The 23,720-nt window shown below is 38.4% G+C and overlaps 2 protein-coding genes across 16 annotated transcripts in view; one reads left to right on the top strand and one right to left on the bottom strand.

The window, feature by feature from the left end:
* The window catches only part of Nmdar2 (glutamate ionotropic receptor NMDA type subunit 2), a 65,107-nt gene extending 54,005 nt beyond the window's left edge, over positions 1-11,102 (top strand). For 3 of the 11 annotated variants that reach the window (XM_035866468.2, XM_035866466.2, XM_035866464.2), the window contains exons 11-19: positions 183-322; positions 827-939; positions 1,013-1,297; positions 1,518-1,699; positions 1,779-2,014; positions 2,146-2,339; positions 4,184-4,300; positions 5,220-5,321; positions 5,435-6,941. In XM_035866468.2, the coding sequence (XP_035722361.1) occupies positions 183-322; positions 827-939; positions 1,013-1,297; positions 1,518-1,699; positions 1,779-2,014; positions 2,146-2,339; positions 4,184-4,300; positions 5,220-5,321; positions 5,435-5,492 (1,427 nt within the window). In that variant the 3' untranslated portion in view covers positions 5,493-6,941. Of the gene's footprint in view, positions 1-182; positions 323-826; positions 940-1,012; positions 1,298-1,517; positions 1,700-1,778; positions 2,015-2,145; positions 2,340-2,958; positions 4,301-5,219; positions 5,322-5,434; positions 6,942-9,551; positions 10,054-10,094 lie in introns of those variants that run through there. The other 8 variants (XM_085657282.1, XM_035866469.2, XM_035866472.2 and 5 more) reach the window with 8 other exon arrangements.
* A 2,705-nt stretch (positions 11,103-13,807) lies between these two features.
* LOC118441722 (uncharacterized) overlaps positions 13,808-23,720 on the bottom strand; it is a 77,295-nt gene continuing 67,382 nt past the window's right edge. For 3 of the 5 annotated variants that reach the window (XM_035866501.2, XM_085656949.1, XM_085656948.1), the window contains 3 exons: positions 16,292-16,404; positions 14,686-14,921; positions 13,809-14,526 (listed from right to left, as the gene is read on the bottom strand). In XM_035866501.2, the coding sequence (XP_035722394.1) occupies positions 14,409-14,526; positions 14,686-14,921; positions 16,292-16,404 (467 nt within the window). In that variant the 3' untranslated portion in view covers positions 13,809-14,408. Of the gene's footprint in view, positions 14,527-14,685; positions 14,922-16,291; positions 16,405-23,720 lie in introns of those variants that run through there. The other 2 variants (XM_035866500.2, XR_014982172.1) reach the window with 2 other exon arrangements.

Genomic DNA, 23,720 nt, shown 5'->3' with positions numbered 1-23,720 from the left:
CATCCTCTATTCGCAATGCTTTTCTTCATTTTTAATATCGCAATCTACCGATCTCTAATTATACGTACAGTATAACGCAGATTACATTTCTTTATCTTCGTAATTATGATTTCAAGAAGAAGAAGAAGAAAAAAAAAAAAAGAAAAGAAAAAAGGAAAAGAAAAAGAAACATATACTTTCAGAGCCATTCGACACGGCTTCCTGGATGTTGGTGGGAATCGTCGCGATTCACACCGCGACGGTAATGATACTCTTTTTCGAGTGGTTATCACCGTCCGGTTTCGACATGAAGGTAAAGCCTTCAGTCGCTCCGCAGAAACTGGTACCTTTTATTTTTGCTTCTTATTACTCTTATTAATTATTATACATATATTTTTTTTATCTTCGCCCCTTCGCACGAACTCTCTCTCTCTCTCTCTCTCTCTCTCTCTCTCTCTCTCTCTTGCTCCTCTACATCTTCGTCCTTTCGCACATCGATGTGACTCACGCCGCCGATCTCGTCTAACTCGTATATACTTAGAATCGGCCTTTGTCTGTATGATTATGCGTCCTCGTTTCTTTTTGCATGTACACGATACACGCTCGATATCACGACCATTCTTATTATTATTCTTATTCTTATTATTATTATTATTATTATTATTATTATTATTATTATTATTATTATTATTTGTATTACTTTTACCGTAAATGCTAATAGCTAATAGAAATATGCCTTTTTTAACGTGTCTCTCTCTCTCTCTCTCTTTCTCTCTCCGTTTTTTGCCCCTCGTGAAGCAAATTCGCACGAATGAAAGATTCTCTTTTTCGTCTTTTCGATATGTAGAAAAATCCATCGCCGAATCATCGCTTTTCGTTTTGCCGCACTTACTGGTTGGTCTGGGCGGTACTGTTCCAAGCAGCCGTCCATATCGATTCTCCGAGAGGATTTACAGCCAGGTTCGTGAAACTACAAATAATCGAAATCCCTTCGGTCGTTTGGCCGATGAAATGAACGCAATTACGCAAACAGATTCATGACGAACGTTTGGGCGTTATTCGCCGTGGTCTTCCTCGCCATTTACACTGCCAACTTGGCTGCCTTCATGATAACGAGGGAGGAATTTCACGAGTTCACCGGTGTCGACGATCATCGACTGGCCAAACCGTGGTCGCACAAGCCCATGTTCAAATTTGGCACTATACCTTGGAGTCACACCGACAGCACACTGGCTAAATACTTTAAGGATATGCACTCTTACATGAGGGGCTTTAATAAGAGCAGCGTGGCCGAGGGAATCGAGGCTGTCATCAGCGGGTAAGTGCCATCGTCGTATAAATTTTCGACGTTCTCGAGACTTTCCTAAATCGAAAGAGATAAAAAAGAAAAAAAGAAAAAAACAAAAGAAGAAATCTTGCTGCTGTGCGAGTTAATTGAAGATCGATTTGTCAAACTTTCGCGAAACTTTTTCGCGGCCTTCGTTATTTTCCTATTGAATACGTCTGACAGATATGTTGAAGTATTTTTTGTCGCGCAGTGAAATGGATGCATTCATATACGACGGAACCGTCCTCGACTATTTGGTCGCTCAAGACGAAGATTGCAGGCTTCTCACGGTTGGATCTTGGTACGCCATGACGGGATACGGTTTAGCCTTTTCTAGAAATTCCAAATATTTGCAAATGTTCAACAAACGTTTGCTCGATTATCGGGACAACGGTAAGGACCTATGATATATAGTACAGAACTTAAACTATAATTTTCTCAATGATTATATCTGTGTGATCGACGACGATAGGTGATCTCGAACGTTTGAGACGTTTCTGGATGACGGGCACGTGCAAACCGGGAAAAGAGGTTCAAAAAAGTAGCGACCCTTTGGCGCTCGAACAATTTTTAAGCGCTTTCCTATTGTTAATGATGGGAATTCTTCTCGCAGCCGTCTTCCTTCTTCTCGAACATCTATATTTTAAATACGTGAGACAACACTTGGCAAAGAGCGACGGCGGTGGATGCTGCGCTCTTTTCAGCTTGGTAATTTCTTCTTCTCCCTTTTCATTTAACATTAAATCTATTTATATTTCTTGAACGTAAGCGCGCGTTTAAAAGAAATAAAGAGAGAAAGAACGAGAACTGATTTAATCAAAATGAATTTTATTTCGAAGAGCATGGGAAAATCTTTGACCTTTCGCGGTGCGGTCTACGAGGCCCAGGATATACTGAGACATCACAGATGCAGAGATCCAATTTGCGATACTCACTTATGGAAAGTGAAGCATGAGTTGGACATGGCCAGGATCAGGATACGACAGCTCGAGAAGGATCTCGAAGCTCACGGAATAAAGCCCAGTCAGACCAAGTACGTCTTACGTTCCTATCATCTAGTTTTACCTAACTCGATTCTCTCTCTCTCTCTCTCTCTCTCTCTCTCTCTCTCTCTCTATCAATCTATCTATTTCTATCTTACTCCGTCTATCTTAAGAAGGAAAATCCACTCGGCAGTTACCCATATCGAGTATTTGCATTGCGATCGAGCAAGGACTCTCCCAACGAACGAGTCGAGAGTAGATCTTTGCTATGCTTTGTTCCGCTTCGATCCGTCGCTCTCTCTTTCTTTCCCTTTCCATTTATCTCTCTTTACTATCCAACCCTTTCCGGCCCCCTGCTTGGTTATAGTTCAGGAAGCACCACTTTTCCGATCGCACTTCGGACAAAAGCTTTCGCTGTCGAATCCCGCAAAATTCCTCCTTTCATTCAACGATCGATTGACCTTTCTTTTTATCTTCTTTTAACCTTTTCGTTTTTATCCTAATCCTATCCCTTTCCCCTTTAGATTTTAATATTTCCTACGTTTCCTAGTATAATCTTACTACTTATATTCCATACGTACGTGTAATCGAAAGGTCAATCGACGTTTACTTTTCTCTTCTTTTTTCTTTGCTTTCTAACGTACTATATACAATATGTTTTTTTTGCAGAGTGATATTTGAAGGCTTTTTATTTTATCGACAGTACATCGAGTCTTTGCTCTTAATGCTTTTTCTATTCATTTTCAATTCTTCGAATCAATCTCTATCCGTACATATTTGATCGTAAAGCAAAATTCAATCCCCGTATATTATCTATCATTTACGCATGTAATATCACAGTAAAATTGACTCCACATTGTTTCTAGCCCGAGAGTTAAAAGAAAACAAAAAAAATTAAAATGTATATTTTACTCTCGCCTCACTATTCTGCTCAATACTTTGCTCGCACCAGCATGCACGCGCGTCTTTTCCAATACCTTCGATTTTCTTTAAGTATTTACATATGTATATACTTACACATATCTTTATCGTACTTGCTCGAAATACATAAAGAAACGTGTGGCTTTAAAGATTTCGTTCGAGAAATAATAGGAAAAGTTCTCGTTGTCTGCTTAAAGGAAAAGAGGAAAATATTACAAAGAAAAAAGCAAAAGAAAAAAAAAATGAAAAAGAATAAAAAGAGAGCAGGGAACCAATCGTACCATTAAATTTTTCAAGCAACTATCCCGAATAACGCGATCTTCTTCGTCAAATTTCATCGCTCATGGTTCTCGACGGATGAACGCATCGCGACGTGTCAGTTCCAAACCTTTTTTCACTTTTGCGAGAACTAATAGAACTCGAGTATTCAGTTCGATGTAGTCGATGAAACAATGAGATAGAAAAAGAATCAGCTTGAAAACACTTCTTTGAGGGATGATGGAAGGAGGACGGAGAAGACGGCGGTAAACGGTAGTGTGAAATATAATGGAAAGGAAAAACTTTTCTACTTGCAATTTAAAAACTTTCCTTACGCGGATAGTTTTCGAAAAGAATCGAGGTTATCCGTGTTGGCCGTCGAATCGTTTCTCTACTCGCGTTCGTATTTTTCCTTTTCTATATCGATAGAGAGAATTCGCGTTTGAAGTATTCTTCGAACGGCCGATAGATCGATAAAATCGAATTGACGATAAGAAGGATTGAGAGAACGCATACAGACTTATCTCGCATAGATCGGGTTCGGATTCGCGAGAGAAACTTTTATCGAATCAAACTTAACGTGATGTCGCAACACGATAGTCAAAGATATTGTAAAGGAATCGACGAGGAGATGCGATCTATTTCACTGATGATGATGGAAAGAGATCTGGCGCAATATCCTGGCACATATCCTGGCACGTCGGCTTTTTTAAAGGAGGAAAACCGGAAGTCTGGCCTGGTGGCGAGGATGCTTTCAAAGTTCGGACCGGCATCGACATCCGGAACCATTGACGGTCGAAGCGCCGCATCCGCTACCGCCATACTTCGATTCGTAAGTCCGCTACGACAAAAAAAAAAAAAAAAAAAAAAAACGAAAAGAAATATGCAAACGACCTAAAAGATTGAAAAAAAAAAGAAAGAAAGAAAGAAAAGAAAAAAACCTAAGGACGTAAAGTGACGTAGGAACGCTCCGCGAAAGTTCTTTTTTTTTCTCTTCTTTTTCCATTATTGTTTATTCCTTCGCGATCACTGTTTTTGTCGCAAAACCGAAAATCGATAAGGACAGTTCCTACGTTACCAACGACGACGAGTCTCGGACGTGCGTCACGAAAATGTTCGCGGGCTACCTCTTATCATTCAACATTCGATGAATGCGATCGAAAGAAAAAAGCCAGTTTATTTTTTAACGATCAATTACAACGCGCGATTCCAACGCATCCTCCGAGACTCGAACGACGCGTGCAGATTGTAAGTGAAGATAAGAAAAAAAAAAAAGAAGCCCGATCGTAGATTAGTCGCTTTGCTTGTAGATTAGATCTTGTGCATATACGCATTTGAATTTTATCTCATATATACACACACACACACACACAAAATATATGTATATATATATACATACTTCTATTCGTTTCGTACTTTATTACGAAACTATATATACTTTACACTTCGATGTGCTCGAAAGCATGAGGCATGCCAGTTAAAGATGAAAAATTCGAAATGGAAGATAGTAATTAACGAATCGACGTTCATAAAAGAGGTCCATTTTGTATCGTTTATTCGTCAAATGGATCAAAAATGTATCGTCGTTCGTTGGAGCGTGCAATTTGTGTATATGCGTGTGTGTGCCAAAGCGAACCTCGGAAAGAAAGTAAGAAGGAAAATAAGAAAAAAGGAAAGAAAATATACATACGTTCGATATATCCCCGTTTTACGATTATTGTTAATTTTGTCATCTTTTTATTCGCTAACAGATTCATCGATGCGGTGGAGGTCGCAAGGCCAAGAGACATGAGCATTAATCACGTAGTAAGCACCGAGTACGCGGAAACCTTTTTACCGACGGAGATTTATAGGTTCGTCAAGAATATTTTTATCTCTTATTTTCTATTTTTCATTAAACCTTTTTACTCCTTCTCATTTTGCTGTTTAATCTTCCTGGTTTTTTTTCTTTTTCTTCTTTCTTTAGAATTCCGGGCACGGAAGGGGTAAGAACGGAAATTGCAGAAATGGAAACAGTTCTGTGATCGTAACAGGTACGGCCTTCATCGCCCAGACATTAAAAGAAGCCAAACAGCCGGGAGACACTTGTTCTTCTGATGAAAAAGAAAAAAAAAAAAAAAAAGAAGGAAGAAAAGAAAAGAAAGAAAAAGAAAAAGAAAAAGGAAAAAAAAAGAAAGATATTCCGTCGAATCCACGAGCATCGAATTGCTTCTTTGCCCTTTCGGAATCACGGACGACGAGTTCTTTCGTATCTCCTAAAGGATATTTTATCGATGACGTGATACGACGCGACGAATGAACAATTTCAAAAATCTCAATCCTTTCCCTTAAAGAAGGAGTCTGAATTTTGCAACATTTTTTCCTTAATCAACGAAAAAAAGACGAATATGGAAAAGAGAACGACAATGACGATGATATTTGACACCGTTCAATGCCTAATCGACTCGTCGTATTTCGCCAATAAAGAACGATAACGGAGATCCATCCTTAACCTCTCATTTTTTCTTCCCTTCCCCCCCTCTCTCTCTCTCTTTCTATACGTCATATATATTATATATAATATTTAATATTTTTCCTTACTATTAAAATCTCCTTCCGTATCCTTTCTCGTTTTCTCTCTTCCACATGGAGAATGAATTTCCACGAAAAAATGAAGAGGTTGAAAAAAAAGGAAAAGTAGTGAGAGTAAATTGTGAGATTCACGAGTAAAACATGTGAAAAAAAATGGAAAAGAATAAAAAAAAAAAAATATATATATATATATATATATATATATATATATATATATATATATAAGTACATACATTCTATAACGTACCATTTAAACGTACGCGACTTTTTTCTCGGTCCTTTCTAAATTCAATTTGTGCCTACAAATCGTATGAACACGACGGTACCACCTTTGCACCACGGGTTTTGTCTGCGAGCAAATATGAAGAAAAGGAAAAGCCAAACAAACGTAAGAGATAGAGAAAAGAAGGAAAGAGAAAGAAAAAAGGAAAAAGAAATTAGATACAAGGGAAAAAAGTCATATTGTAAAAGCGCAACGAAATTATTCTTCGATTTTCATTGTCCTTTCGTGTGGTGGTGGGCAAAGCATTAAGAGAGAGAACTATTATCACGAGGGTTGTACCGAGCTATTTAATGTTGTGTAGGGAACTAAAATTAATTAATATTATTATTATTAGGGCAAAACACAATCGGGCACCAACAATGCAATAGATAGTTATCGAGTTCTTCTCATTTTTAAGAAGGGCTATTTTAAACTTTGTATAAACTCGTGACCGACCATGGCACACACGACAAGTAAATAAAACGTAAAACAAAAAAAACGTACATACATACATACATACATACATACACGTATACATATATATATATATATATGTATAAATGTATACGTACATCCAATTCACGTACAAAGAAAAAGACGACGAGGCTGTAAGAACGCTACCCGGTAAAAAAAAGGAGTAGCTATCCCAGAAAAGATGTGAATCTATGTGTTACCCTACGAGATTTAGACCGGATATATCTGCGAGTGAAATAATACAAAAAAAAAAAAAAAAAAAAAAAAAAAAAAAAGAAAAAAAAGAACAAAAAAAGAAAAAAAGAAAAAAAAAGAAAAAAAAAGGAAAAAAAGAAGAAAAAAAAAAGGAAAAAAAAACATGTTTGTCGGTTAACGTTACATTGTACGCGCATCGATATAATTATTATACATATAAGGATATACATATACGTGCGTATTTACGCTATATATATAGGTTATTTCCACGTAAAAGAGAAAGATGAGCAACAAATTAAAGACGACGTACCGTGGACAAAAATGAGATATTCTAAAAAAACTTTACTTTGAGGACGTAATAATGCTCGATGAAAAAAATAATACGCTACACACACACACACACACACACACACATATATATGTAACGATATGTAAAGTCAAAAAGAAAAAGAAAAAAAAAGCAGTAATGTATAAGAGAAATAGAAAAGAAAAGAGGTTACTACCTCGTCGTGGAGTGTCAGGCGTCGTTTGACGAATATTTGAAAATTGTCCAGAAAGACTAACAAAGAAAAAAAAAGAAAGAAAAGTAACAAGACGATGACAGAGTTTTCGTAAGACAACGTAGACTTGTAAAAGGAATTAAGAGATAGAAGAGATTAGAGATCGTTCGATGTATAACCCCGACGAGAGGAAATATTTTCTAATGCGTAATTTTGTGCCTGAGATACCAATTTCGAGATATAATTTGTAAAAGATCGTCATATTTTTTAGACCATATCAAAGAGCCACAAGTAGAATTCGCTTCGACGTCCTGACGCTCCGAACATTTTTGCAAAAGATAACTATATATATATATATATATATATATACATATATATATATATATATATATATATATATATATACAAGATGTACGTTTACGCGTACATAATAATTAATGATCTTAAATAAAAAAAAGTGGGATTTACGTGTATGCTATTGAAATAAAATATCCCGATGAGACGAAGCGCAGGCATGTCGATGTAAAACGAAGGATGAAAATGAACGTTCGTGGATGGTTCGAGTGGAGGAAAAAAAAAAGAAAAGGAAAAACAGAAATGAAAAATTTACGAAATAAGCGTCACCGTTTGAAAAGAGGAAGAGATTAGGAATGGCGACAGATTAATCAACGGGACGTTTCGTTAGGGAGAAAAAATAAAGTGCGATCGTTGCGTTCCACATGACGCAACGGAGACTTGAATATTTCCAAGGCGCTTTCACTAGATTTTTCTACTTTCCAAGCGTTGCATAATTGCCGGCAAGAGACGTCTCTCCCGTTCGACGCCGCTGATCCTCGGATCGAATGCGCCCCGTGAACACAAAGCGGAAGCGGAAACGAATGGGAAATGTTAAACAATAATTTTCTACGATTTTCCTTCTCGAAAGAAACGAGAAGAAAGCAGCGACGTCGATCGTCGCGAGTTAAGTTCTCCGGATTTTTAGATTAGGTAATATATACGATACGAATAAATATGATTGAAAGAGAGAAAAGAAAAAAAAAAGAAAAAGAAGGAATAAAATATAGTAAAGTAAATTAAAAGTGTGCGCAAATGGGAGGTTGGCGCCTAAGACCTATCCCAAATAACAATCTTAGAACACGTTGTTACTGTTATTGTTAAAGATAAAAGGAAGTGTTACGTTGTTAAGCGAGGAAACTCGATCACGCGATAAATTATCTCGTCGTCGCGGAGTACGAAATAAGCCGTCTCTAAAGTCTAAACTATAAAAGCTACGCTAATTATCCCGTAAGTTTAAGGAAAATATATAATAAGAAGGAAACTATACGTTAGGAGCCGGAAACGTTAACATAAAAATAATCACGGACACACTCGTATACATATAGACGAAAGCTCGCACCTTTTAACCCGAAACACCATTGTTCCTCTGTATTTCCTTATTAAACACTTAAATCTTCTTTCTCTCTTCTCGCAAGGATAGATCGATCGATCGATCGATCATAGAACGACACGGCCATTGTACGAACTCTCTTAGACACTGCCTAATTTTTTCTGCCAAGAGAAAACACCCGCACATGTACACGCATACACACACACACACACACGCGCGCGCGTAAACCCACGCATATCGTGCAAACACAATTGAGCCACTTTCTATCCATCGATCGATCGATCGATCTATCTATCCAACGATACGTACTTGTTATCCATATCGATCTAATTTTTCTTCGCTTACCTTATATATATATATATATATATACACATATTTTTTCTCTCATTCATCATAGAACGTACATAGTCACTTGATAAGCGATATTGATTGCGAAATTTGGAAGGATAAGAGATACGTGCGCGCACTTATCCAAACAGAAATCGTTCGTTAAGAATTTGTTAAAATACCTGACCATGATTATACTTCGTTTACGTGTACGTAATCGTATCTACGTAAACAATAGGAATCTTCGAGGAAGTCTTTTTCTTTCTTTCTTTCTTTCTTTTTTTTTTCTTTCTTTCTTCCTTCCTTTCTTCCTTCCTTCCTTCCTCTACGGAAAAGGATTTTCCGATTGATCCTCTTCTTATTCCAGTTACGGCCAAAAGACGACTCTTCCAATCGTGACATCTATCCAATGTTCCATGAAATATTACAATGTGATCGATGGAAATTTTATTGAGAATTCAAAGAAGAAGAAAGAAGTCATATCAACGCGATCGTTCATTCGTCCAGTGAAATTGTTCTCAGATTGATTTATTATCGCTCGACGTTGTCCTTTGTATTTTACGCGTGAAAAATAGAAAAACAAAAAATCGTGGGAGAATCGATATGATACAACGAAGAAACCGGAACGGGTCGCGCTCTCTCTCTCTCTCTCTCTTTTTTCTCGCGACTACGAAGATACATCATTTTTCCAATAAAAGAGTCGTGGCTTTCTATTCGTCTTTCCTCTGTCCCACTGGAGTGTGTCTTTGTCCTTGTTTGATCTTACTCTATTCGACATTTCTTATATGTTATATGTAAATTCATATGTGTCAATATTATAAATACAATATATATATATATACATACATACATACATATATATATATATATATACATACATACATACATACATTACATATACATTCTACAGATGGATAAAAGAATAAAGATTGCAGAGTACCGCAGCTCGCGTCATCTTAACGAGGAATCGTCGTGTAGTAAACTTGAGACTTTGTGCCAACTAAACGTTGCTGTGACATCCGCGATTTAGAGAGATATCGTATGAATATGTGTAACAAAAAGTCTATATCTCGTGCGTATGTGTGTGTATGTATATGCGTATGCGTGTGAGTGTTTGTCTAACTTGTACATAAATGAACGAGAAAGGAAAAATTACGAACAAAAAGAGAAAAAAGGAAAAAAAAAAGAAAAAAAGGAAAAGAAAAAGGGAGAAAAAAAATAAAACATGGGAGCTATCTTCCGACCGATAACTTTTCGTCCTCGTCGTCTGCTTCTTCTTTTTATCGAGCCGATGACATAGAAAAACTAAAAGAATGAGAGAAATCATAGGAATGTATTAGAATAGCGCGAGCGAAAAAAAAAAAGAAAGAAAAAGCCAGGGAACATTGTTGACTATCCCTCGACTGGATGTTGTCCCATCCACCTTCTTCCTCGCTTCCCTCGATTCAAGAGAATAAAGAGGAAAAAGAGAGAGAACAAAAAAAATGATCGCCGAGCAAAATAAGCGTAAAGGCGCGCCATTTGTTAAGAAATAATATAAGCATCGTTGATATCAAGTGTGATCGGTGGTGGTGTAAGGCATCGTTCGTGGATTGCTTTTTGATTCGGATTGAAAGAAAAAGATGAAGAAGAGGACGAGGATGAAGATAAAGAGGGAAAGATAAAGAAGAGAGGATGTAAAAAAAAAAGGACGATGAAAGATAGCGACTCGAACGAAAAATATATTATTTCTACATACGTACTCCGTTGATCGATGCACTTTCGCGGAATGTGCGAACGATAAAGGCTTAATAAGGAACATACATGGCACGTAATTATATGTTGTTTCAAATAAAACATTGTTGTTTTGTATACCTACAGCGTTGTCTCCTTTTATTTCAATTATAACGCGAAATGAACGCAAATCGACTAATCCTCCATATGCTCGACCAATCGATTCTACGACGATTCTTTTTTTTTATCAGAAACGACCTTATCAACGGTTGCTTGACTTTATCGATTTTCGTTGTAACAAATTTCTACTTTCCTTTATCGACGAGTAAAATTACCGGTGCTACCTTATCAACGCAATATCCCAGATGTCGTTTTATATCCCTAATAGCAGACTAATATAACCTGTGTATCGTACCGGCACTAATTCAAACTTCCAATTGAAATAGCAATTTCGATGGGATGGTTAATAATGGAAGATGTTTCAACCGTATCATGTTATTATGTTCGATATGCTGTCTATCAAAGACCTTTCTCTCTCTCTCTCTCTCTCCTTCTTATGGAGGTTGTCTTTTCAAACGATGGAACGATAAAAAACATTTGTATTTCTTCTCTCGATATTCCTTCTAACGAAATAAAAAATTAAGAGATATCGGTGTTAGAACATTGAAGAAAAAAATAGAGATAAAGAGTTGAGAAAGAGAAAGGGAGAAAATTTTTCGTTTGTCTTAAATGTCGCGGAAACGTATAATCTATGCGAAAAGAGAATGATCGACGGGTCGTTTGTTCGACGATCTCAAGCGAAACGAAGGGATTAAGGTAGGTTAAACAGACGCGTCCGTACGCTCGCGTTAAATCTTTTTAAGTGCACATCAGGAGAAAATGTCCAGAGAGATTCGAGTTGAATTTTCTTTCCTTCATGTCGTGGTATTCAATGCAGGAACCTCGCAGTAATCCGATGAGAGAGAGAGAGAGAGAGAGAGAGAGAGAGAGAGAGAGAAAGAGAGAGAGGGGCTGGAGTAGGGAAAAAGTCGGCAAACGACATGTGCGAAAGATTTCGTGCCTTCGAAATTGCAGTCGAGTCGTGCGAGCATAAAAAAGGGTAAACTCCCAGCACATTCTAGTTTCTCTCTCCGTTTTTGATATACTTTACGAGTCTTATGAAAGTGCACCTGTATCTTTAATAAAATCGCGTTTATTGCGTAATAAATAAAATTCGCCGAATCTTTCTATCTACGCCGATGAAAAATTATTATTGAGATAATTGTTAAGAGGATTTTGGAAAAAATCTTGAATAATTCTTTGTAACATTTGTTAACGCGAAACAGACAGATAGAGAACGGAACTCTCGTTAATATCGAACTTTTTTTTCCTTTTCTTTCTCCTCTCGCTCTCTTCGGTTCAGTACCTCTCCCTAGTGCATTGTCTCGTGGAAGAGCGAAAAATCGACAGAACCACTAATTGGTTCTGTCAATCCGGTCGTCGAGTGGGGAAGTAGCAAAAGCGACGGAGAGACAGGAGACTTTCCTCGCGTCGACGTAACACACATCCAAACTCGTTTTCGTGTTTCCATTTTTATAGGGCGCCAAATTTCGTTACGTTTCTTCTTCCCAGAATTCTTTTTCTCTAACTTTTCCGACGTTTCGGCTTCTTACCCAAAAGCCGAAAGTACGAGAGCTACGACGTGACGAGCAAAAAACAAAGAGAACCAGCGAACTTCTTCAATTAGATACGACCGCACGTCGACTCTGTTCATTTTTTGATCATCGATGGATACCACCATTGCACAATGATTAAAAGAGTAAAAGAGAATGCTTGAAAATTTTCAATATTCGAGTTAAAAAAAAGAGAAAAGAAAGAAAGAGAGAAAGGAAGGAAGGAAGGAAGGAAGGAAGGAAGGAAGGAAGGAAGGAAGAAAGAAAGAAAGAAAGAAAGAAAGAAAGAAAGAAAGAAAGAAAGAAAGAAAGAAAGAAAAAAAAACAAACAAAAAGAACCGTTACTCTTTCAGTTGGAGCTTATAGAGCGATCCTTTAATTTACAACTCGTGCTTCTATGAAAATACAACGAGCGTGCATTTGCAGGAGCTCGCCTTGTATTTTATTTTATTCGCCAACTCGTTCGGCTTCCCACGCTCTCTTTCTCTTTCCATCTCGTTCGTTAGTACGCTCTGAAAATATAGAATAACGTTACTCGCGTAATATTTTTTTCAACTCATCCGTGGACCGCGAGAGATGGCTAAAATTCGAGCTTTCAAAGCGGCCATTATTGTTTTGTCATTAAGTCTGGATTTTATTTGCTACATTCGAACGAGCTCGTCTATGTACCATACATATGTATCCGTCTATGCGCCATGCATATGTAAATACATAGGTATATATAACTTGGATAAGGTGAAAGGCAAAAGCAATGCTTTTTAAACCAAGTATCTATCCATTCGTACGTTTCTATTTAATATGTACATACAACACGCTTCCTAGCGTGTTCTCTTCCTGAAAGAATAACCATCTATCCTTTCGAATATCTCTCGTTAATTAACTAATTTGGTAATTAATTAAAAACAATAGGAAAAAGCGGTATGTAGGATATCTAAAAGTCGTATAATAATATAATAGTGATGACGTATCGCTTTATGTCCAGGAAACTTTGCTCCTGGCTTAAATTAATCTCTTTAATTATAACTCTATAATTCGTTAAAACATCAAACGACGAGCGGGCACGACCGCGCTCTCGCGTACTACTAGTTTCTTCTTCCTTCCTCTTAATTTAACAAAGGACGCGCTTGTTAATGTCCCCTTGCTGTCTCTTCATACGAGAAAGTAAAGTCAATAAAATAACATTACATGTCATTTAAAAAAAAAGATAAAAAAAAATAAAAAAAAAAAAAAAAAAAAAAAAAAAATAAGAAAAAAAAAGAAAGGAAATAAAAAAAAAAAAAAAAAGAAAACGGAAAGACAAAAAAACAAAAAGAAAAGAAAAAACAACGAGCTTGCACGCACATAGATCACACACACACACACACACACACACACAGATCGATGCACACACAGAAACACACGGTAAGAACTATCCTGCATGACGTCGACAATAAAATACTGCTTTCTTGCTTTTTTTCTTTTTCAGTCAATTCGGAAACTCTTTTCTTATCCGTACGTTCTCTTCGACTCCAGTAGTAGCCAACAAATTCCGATTCATTCCCTTATACTTCGACTCTTCTCCTTCCATCCGAATGTGGCGCGTCGCGTAAGCGTAAACGAAACCAAAGTGATCGATGAAGGGTTACATTCGTCGGAAAACCTTTGGCACTGGGCTGGCTCGAACGAGGTTTGAAAATTGGTCTGACGGACTTCTCGCTTTATTCTCTTTCGACGTCTATCGTACTCGTCCTTCTTACCCTTTAGATCTTGCGTCTATGTGTGTGCGCGTGTGTGCGTTTGTATTATCCGTGTATAGGGAACGAGTGTGTGGGTTGTCGCCCATGTTACAACGACCCCATCTCTCTCTCTCTCTCCCTCTTTCACTGCACTTCACAGACGAAGAAAGTTTCGAAGCTGCAAGGGCTGTCGTTCCATTTTAACCCTTTACCGTCCCTATTCCACAATTCCAAACAGTGTTCCTCCTCGCCATTCTCGTATCTATAAAGAAAGAAGAAAAAAAAAAACCAAGAACATTCGAGAAATAAGAAAGAGAGAGTAGATTATTCTTTTCCTATTTTCATCGAGAAAAAAGAAAAATATTCTTTCCGCGACTCTTAGAACGACGAAGCAGTTAAATGAGAGAGAGATGCTACCGACCGGAAATTGTTGGGTTCGCCGACGTTCCAGTTCTCGAACGTGATTGGCCGTCCATTGGCCATCCAAAAGAAGGTCCCTTCTTCCGCCTGATCGGTACCAGACGTCCAAAAATGTTCGTGTCCAAGCCCGAAGTCTTTGATGTGCTTCTCCAGTCTGTCGTTTTCTTCTTGGGAGGCTATGCTAGCAAGGTGCATACCGTGATAACGACAATACTGCGACGCTCTGTACCAGTTAGCCTGTGAAACAAATGAGATAACGGATTGTCAAGAGACACAACGTGTTCCTTATAAATCAAGAAAACTCTATCGGATTAGCAATTTTTCTTTTCTCTATTAGCCAAAAAGACGATAGACTTTTAAGAGATGCATGAGTAAGTAAGTTACTCGGATCTGTTTCTTGTGTGTACGTAGATATGTATAACTAAAAAAGCTACGCGTAGCTTACAGCTAAAAACCTAGAATTAGGTAGAATAGAGAGCGTAAGGACGCGCACTCGTCCGTCCGTAATGGGACACTCTTCTATTTGCTTTTAAGAATAGTCGTAATGACGGAAAAACGTCTTCGTGAAGTCACGCGAACTTTTTCCTTTTCTCTCTCTCTCTCTCTCTCTCTCTCCCTCTCTCTCTCTTTTTTCTTTCTCTTCTTCTCGATTAGCTGCCGTATTAGGAGGATACGCTCGATTATTATAAAGCACTCGAGTCTATCGGGTTGCCTCTCGAGAGGAACTCTACATAAGTACATACTAGTTGCGAAAGGATAAAGATATTTCTCAAGTCATTCCTTCGTATTATGATTACGTGCTGATGTTCTAGTCATTATATAAAATTGATTGTACCTATGAAAGTAGGAAACATCGAGTGAGATTCAAGAAAAGAGAAGAAAATCGTCTTATAGACATATATTCCAACGCTCGACGCACAATATCCTTTCTATAAAAGGAATTTCTTTTGTAAAAAATGTACGATCATAATTTTTTTTTTCTTTTTTTTTTTTTAGAAGATTTTAATTAATCGAACGACTTAACTCTTTGACCTCGTCGTCGAGAATAAGATGACGAACGATCAAAGTTCTTCTTCTTTCCTTGATTTCTACGATAAATGCGACCTTTCGCTTTTCGTAAATGGTAAATCGAACGATCTTCCGGCGCAACTTTCATCATTTCCGCTCGTCTCCGTAGAAATTGGTGCAGCAAGCCGCAAACCGGACGCGCCAGTACCTTACAACACGACGTTCCTTTTAATAAGGTCATGCCATGACTCACAATCGTTTCAAGAGAAAAGGATGTAGAATTCTTTTTCTCTCCTTCGTATATTAAACGAAAAACTAGAAAACATTTGTTTCTCTTGCGAGAGTCTCTTGAAAAGAGACTTTTCCAATGCAACGAGAAAAATCGATAAAATACCATAGGTGGCGGTTGTATATTACTCGGTGCACCGTGAAGCGTTACTCGATGTGGTTAGAGGCACGGAAATAATCGAATAAAGTTCAGAGAGGTACGCGTGAGCGTGCTCGTCTCGTTTCTGTAGAGGACGATGACATCGACATGAGGATGACAGGTGAATCAAAGTAACCCGTCGGTTCTACTTTGTAACACATGTAATACACACCTTGAAGAAGATACCCAGGTAGTAACGTTTCTCGCCAAGCTTCAACAACGGCATCGTCCATCTGGAAGCGCTCAAGGTGCTACTTTGTTCGTCGACGCAATTTGGACAATCGTCTGAAAAAGAAAAAGAAGAAAAAAAAAAAGAAAAGATAAATAAAATAATGAACGAGATGTCAGCGAACGTCTTCACCGATGATGCTCTCACTTATAAGACGATTTACGCAATGATATTGATGACGACGATGGGAGAAAGTCAAAACAAAGTTTTTTCCTTTCCATTGATTCTCTCTTTCTTTCTTAGCAGCAGGGATTCCTCCATTCGCGCTTCAATCGCTTTCACCGCGAATGCAGCGGTCCGAGAAATGCGATTGGCGATTGGCGAAGCACCGAAAAGTTTTTGCTACGCCATTGTTTTTGTCCGATAAAAAAACATACATATATATATATATATATATATATATATATATATATAATATGTATATGTGTATATATAATCGAAGGTGACGGAACATCCATGTATTTTGGGTGCGGTATGAGGGAATAAACGAAAATCGTTTGATTCCATATTTGCTGCCATTATTTTCACGTGAATTTTACTTCAAAGAGATGCACGCGGGTTTACGAGTTTACATGTAATACCAGCTTTACGAATTTCCATTTTACGTATTTCCAACTTTAAGAATTTCTTTATTTTCCTACGATATAACATCAAACAATTTTATCCTATATTTAACATTATTAACATTTTTAATTGTTAAGAATAAAATACAGCCATTTATTATATCATGCCAATAGATAAATACGAGTTTTCTCGTTTATACAAAAGAGAGATGGAAATGAATTAATTCATAAAGATAGAAAGTACCTGTAGATAAATATACATACATATACATATATATATATATATATATATATATATGTGTGTGTGTGTGTATTTTAAATATCGTATCGTTATTACTTTCGTTTGTACATAATTGAGGCGCATGCAAACTCACATCGAGTATCAATTACGTTCTATGCTATGCGTACAATCTATCCTGTCGATCTGTAATTAATTTACGACGGAACGTAGTTTAAAGAGGACGATTAAATTTCAATTTAATTTAACGGCGATTATTTCTACGCGTATAAGTACTTGCATAGGTACTTTTGAAATTTATATTAACAATGTACGGTCTTCTTTCATTAATAATAAAGATCGTTCGTTAATGATAAAAACTTTCTTTCATTATGCATATTTCATTCGTTATAAAACATAAACGAGCAAGGAATAAGATTCGACGAATCAGCACATGAAAAGAGAGAAAGAGAGAAAGAGAGAAGGAAGTAAAAGGAAAAGAGAGCTTGCACTTTCCTCTCATTCTATGTATATATATATATCCCTTATATATATATATATATATATATATATATATATCCCTTTCTTCAAAGGGTAGAAATTCGCTTTGGTCGAGCTCGGAGTCGTATTCGAATGATCGACATGCCTGGAATTGCAATTGCGTAATAAAAAGGCGAGTCACGGAAGGCTGCTCGAAGCTAAAGAATCGGAGGATGACGTGTAGCCCTATCTGTGCGTATCTCCCCATCTCTCTTTCTCTTTCTCTCTCTCCTTTCTCAATAATTGTATGTCATTGCTTACGTCAGAATTGAGTCATTTTGAAATACTCCGTAATGAAAGATTTCGAGGTCGATCGATTAATAAATTTTTTCATAGGATCGTCTCGCGATAGAAAGGAATAGAAAAAAAAAAAAATTAATCGAGAGAAACTCGAGTGCTTTTCTTATTTTCCTTTTCTCTTTCGCTCTCTGGTAGACGGAAAATTCCCTTCGATAAAGTTTCCCCGTGATTCGAATCCTCGAAGAAGAAAGATTAAACAAAGAGAAGAGATAGAGAATGCTCGCAATTTTCTACCTTAAAAGGGTTCTTCCCGTGTCGTTTGAGAAACACGCCGAACGAATTTGTGTTCGTTCGACCGCGGCCAACGACCGAGAAGATCGTCTCGATGCGATCAAATCGAGCGCGTTAATGCATGCCTTCGAAAAACTAATGTAAGACAAAAAGTATTTGATGTCTTCGAAGCGATGGGTGGAGATGAGGTAAAAGGATGAGAAGGAGGAGGAGGAGGAGGAGAAGAAAAATGAATGAAAGAAGTTTTCTTCGTTCGACGGTCGCAAGCAAGCTAATTAAAGCAGCGTACTGCATATTTTAATAATCGCTTCGTTAATCTCCGTAGTAGTTCCTCGGCCAATGTCGTATACCTACTATCTACTATCCTCGTCAGTGATAACAGCTCGCTCGTTGCATTAATATTCAACGGAATCTTATAATAGACATCTCAAGCTCTTACTTCCTGTTCTACTTCTTTTTCGTCATCGCCATCACCTATTCGGTGGTTGGCTTCTTCTTGTCGACGATGTCCTTTATGGTCAAGGAAAAGTACACTTTTGACGTCGAGATGGCGAGGGAGAGCAAAGGTAAGAAGGTTAAAGGAAGGAGAGTAGAAGAGGGATGGATCGATTAAGACGATGTTTTCTCTCTCTCTCTCTCTCTCTCTCTCTCTCTCTCTCTCTCTCTATTCCAGCAACGAAGCGTATTTGGTCTTCGATATAATCTTGGTGAGCAGAAAGCGATAGGGTTTAATTTAACGAACTCGACGAGACGGAGAAGGAGAGAAGAAGGTATATAGTACTTGCGTATGTGTGTGTATATATATATACACACACTCAGACATACGCCTATTTGAACTGCACCTTTTCACCCTCTCTTGCTCTGTTCATCTCGGTCTTTCGTCTTGGCGAAACTTGATTGGTACGCTCTCGGTCATCGGTAATTAAATTCCTGCGCGTGTGCGCAAAGATGAAAAGAACGCGCAACGCGCCTAAAGGACGAAGGAACGGACGACGTACTTTCGAGTACTCGTTTAGAGTCGAAATCCGTTTAGGGACGGCTAAATTGTAATTAAATTCTCTGGTAATTACTCGCCCTCGTCGCGGTTAAATGTGGACATGGGGGTTCCTTTCTCTCTTTCTCCTTTTATATATATATATATATATACACACCTTTCGCACGGATAAGTGAGAAAAGAAGAAAAGTAGAAAAGAGTTCTAACATTCTAGGAAAACTTGTTCACGAACAAAATGCACGTACCTGCCTGTGCTCTTATGTCAGAAAATTTCAACCTTGACGGAGAAGAAAATGAAGGCACGCGTCGTTTGTTCCAAGCGTATATCCTCTTGCGTGTATATTAAAAGGTTTCGCGCGAATGATCGCTACTACTGCGCGTATGCAGGCACGAACTGCAGAGTAGCAAGTTGTTGTTTCGCACAATGCCGCATTCACAATGCATCGACCCAAATCTTTCGGTTCGATTTACAAATCCGGGAGCAGTCATTATCGAGCTTAAAAGAGCTCGTTCGCACGTTTCTCGATCGCGATTCCGTTCTCATTTACATTCTGAATCTCTTCTTGATACGTTCTTTATAAATGGAATTAACCAAAATGAGAAACATCGTGAAATCGAGTGGTTAACCGAATTGACACAGTCCGGTTCGCGTTAAAAGCGGTGTGCTTTTACGGTCAACAAATATTACATCCTCGTTACAATGAGGCAGTCAACGCTAAATAATGCATAAATTGCATTTGCATTCATTTCCTACGAATTTATAGATTGTATTTACGCAATCGAGTTTCGTAACGTCGATATGAAATTCACAGGGTCACACGAAATACCGAATTATAGTCGAGCTTGCCCGTCTGTTCTCTCTCTCCCTCTCTCTCGTTCTCCTAAATACATATAACACGAAACCGCGAATTTCGAGTTGTTCGAAAACTCTCTCCGCTTATTGGCGTAATTAATTTCACAGATATAAACAAAGGAAGGACAATAGCGAAATGCCGTGGCTAAAGCGCATAGCGATTGCGCTATAATCTCGAGAAGTTGGTTGCCTTCGAAAGGGAGTCGGAAATTATCTCGATGTCCTCGACATCAGAAAGAAAAGGAAAATATCAGATATGCGATTAGCAAAGTATGAAATTAGGACATTCGATATTTATTTATTTCTCTTTCTTTCTTTCCTCCATTCTTTCGCTTCTTTGAACTTTGAACGTTTCCGCCAAACTTCTGTTCTGCTCGGTCGATTCGTTTTTCGAAGAATGAAAGGGACAGGTTTCAATCCTCCGATGGAAACGGCTGCCATCGACTGGAATTGACTCGGTCGAGAGAGTCGAACGAGAAGCGAACGAGTAAGCGCGCACGTGCGTGCTTCGCCATCCTGCTACAGCATCCATCAGCAGAATCTACTAGAAAGCCCCTCTAGTCCCGCTGATCATTGCCGAATCGTTGCCGGATATAACGTCGCTATGCGTCACGAAAATCAAATTTCTCTTGTGCTCTTTCACTCGCAAATTTTCATTTCCATTGATAGGATTTTTTGTTCCGTGGTGGGAAAAAAAAGAGATGCTCTTAATTTCTTCCGAACGAGCTCGAATATCTAGTTTTTTTGATTTTGAAGAACGTTCGATAAATCGAGAAACTATCCTGGTTGTCCGTCAAACTTTTTGCTCTTTCTTATCAGTTGATCGAACAAATTTTATGATTTCGAAAAGAAGGGAAGTATCTTCGACTAGAGATTAAGTTTACATTTTTAGCGTTTAGTTTCGAAGGAAAAGAAGAAGAAAAGAGGAGTCGAGACGTAGAGATGGGAGGGATTTATCCAAGCGAAATCAGGACGAGAGGAGGAGAAGACGTTTCTCGCTCGAAGAATCATGGAACGTTCGGATTCGTTCGGACGAGTCCTGCCAGACAACCAACATAGTTTTCTAGTCTCGAGAAAAGGAATTCTTCCCAAGGAAGAAGCTTCCTGTGCTTTCTCCGAAATAAAGGGTGTTTGGTCGAAACGTAAAAAAAAGAAAGAAAAAAGTTAAGCTAGTTTCTTTTCTTTATTTCTAAAAAGTCCCACGTTTTTCTCGTTTCTTTCGTTTCTACAAATATCAGCGCCATACTGACATCCATGTCCTTTACGTTTTTAGAGACGTCGCTTCTAAAAGCGACGAGCCTCCATTATGCAAAAAGCGCGCTCTGGGAAGTAATGTCCTTGTATTCCATTGGAATAATTTCACCTTTATCTCTCTCTCTCTCTCTCTCTCTCTTTCTTTGCCAATGCATCCACTACAGCAGGTTTGATTCAAACTTTGTTCGCACAATTTCGCTTCTCTTCGAAGCGCAAAACGCAACCCCCGCTAGAGACAAAATTCAAAGCACGACTTCCGATTCGTATTCGACCGAGAATTCGACAAGATATCTCAAATATTCGAGCTGAAAAATATTTATTTCTTTTTTTCTCCTTTTCTCTCTCTCTCTCTCTCTCTCTTATTTTTTTCTTTTTTGTATATTTCCATCTAAGAGAGAGAAATGGCGGTAATCAAAGGCGAAACTTTCTTTTCGCTTCGTCGTCTGTCCTTAAGAAACGAGAGTAGTATCCGTGCTTCCAACGGGATAACATTTTCGTTGCCGCGACTACGATTAAAATACCATCATTGCCACGTGACGCGAAGAGAAGAGAAGAAATAAGCAATGGAGAATTCGTAGTAGGAGGACGAGGAAGAAAGAGAGAAAAGTTAAAAAAGAAGAAAAGAAAAAAAATATTGCAAACGTCGAGGGAGTATCGCGTTGATATCCTCATGTCAAATCGTTTACGATTGTATCGTCGTAACGTGCGACCGAACGTCTCCATTCCAACGGCAAATATTTCACGTGCGCTTGGCTGAGCGGAATAGCAAGCGTGCGTTTACCTATCTAGCGCGTTTACGATGGCCGCAGTAACTCGAGTTCTTCTTCGAGAGTAAGTGGGAGGGAAAGAGAGGCAGATGCTTCTTTCTCCAGCTTCTACCGACTATAGGAGTTTACTCCTCGTTTATACGCCACGTGGAACGGCCACGTGAAAAGAGAAAGGCCAACGAGAGAAAAAGCTAAGGCCCTCCCTCTCTCTCTCTCTCTCTCTCTCTCTCTCTCTCTCTCGCTTCGCTGCATTTCGAAAGAGAATAGACGAAGATTCAACGTTGTCGGCTTTATGCAAAACATCATTTTATTTATGCTCTATCGCGAGGTATGTCTATCTTCTACCTACATTATCTAACGTTCTGCGTATGAAAACGTCACGAGATTGCTGTTAATTAATACGACTTCATTTAATATCAACTCGGAGGAGTTAACAAATATTTGTACCCACGATCCCACGGCACGTATCCGTTGTGCACATGCCTACGCGAATTAAAGAGAGGTAGATAGATGCCGTAAAGGAAGGTCGTCGATCGTAAACGCGCTAGAAGTATAAATTTCTCCGCTATCCGACCTTGAGCAAGGCCAGCCACGAGGCAAGGTGGAAAATCATGCCGTGGTTAGAACATTGTAACGCCGAGCGTGACTCGCTCTCTAGAATATTGTGAAAGGCGTTGTTGCGTTGTGTGTTACGAAGTCTTACGACAATATACATATATTATGTGCGTGTGTGTATATACATACATACATACATACAAATATATACATATATATGTATATACACGAAGGTATATGCTTAGATATAACGGAAGGGATAGCTGCTAAGCGATGTAATTAGTTTGATATTTAAAGGATAAACGGATGATCTTCTCCATGTTAAACCTTGTTGCAATATATCGAGAGAGGAAAAGAAAAAGGAAATAAAAAGAAAGAAAAAGAAAAGCAGAAAGAGAGAGAGAGAGAGAGAGAGAGAGAGAGAGAGAGAGAGAGAGAGAGAGGATACTTGAGACTACGCAACGCACGCTATTATCGCACGTACGTGCCCTCGAAGAAGACACCGAGAAAGTGCTCATACCCTTTTCTTCTTCTTATTTCTCTAGAAAATTTCTCCTTATCCGCAAACGTCATTTCCCGTGGCGTACTTTGTAAGGTAGCACAGCAGACGTTCTCTCCTATTTCGCACGAATCGTCCCTTCCAGACTTCATTCGACGAAACCTCTACCCCCTTAGGAACGGAACAAAGTCGACGAGAATGAAAGAGCGAGACCGAGAACGTGAACGAGAGAGGGAGAGAAAATAGCCCTTGGAGCATCGTCGAGAAATTGAATGCATTTCGTAGGAGAAGCTGAACGAGAATAACGAGGAATTGTAACACCCTCTCTCCTTAGCCGTAGAGCCACGTTTCGTCGTCTTTGAAGAGAGATAAAGGGATCCCAGAGAATGGGAGAGAGAGAGGCAATTCTTTTTTTCTTTTTTTATTTTTTTCATTTCTGACAAAACACCGATAAACCGTTTCTCGCATTAATCAAAACTATTTTCTTTTTTCCTTTCGTATAATTTCTCGACGTCGAGAATGAAGAAGAAGCGACGCAAGATGCACTAATGAGATTGTGATAAATTCAACGTATACCATTAGACGACGGTTGGTACCTA

This window comes from Vespa mandarinia, chromosome 5, assembly GCF_050613455.1.
Source record: "Vespa mandarinia isolate Hongniang chromosome 5, ASM5061345v1, whole genome shotgun sequence".
NCBI lineage: Eukaryota > Metazoa > Arthropoda > Insecta > Hymenoptera > Vespidae > Vespa > Vespa mandarinia.
This window is presented reverse-complemented; position numbering and strand designations above follow the sequence as displayed.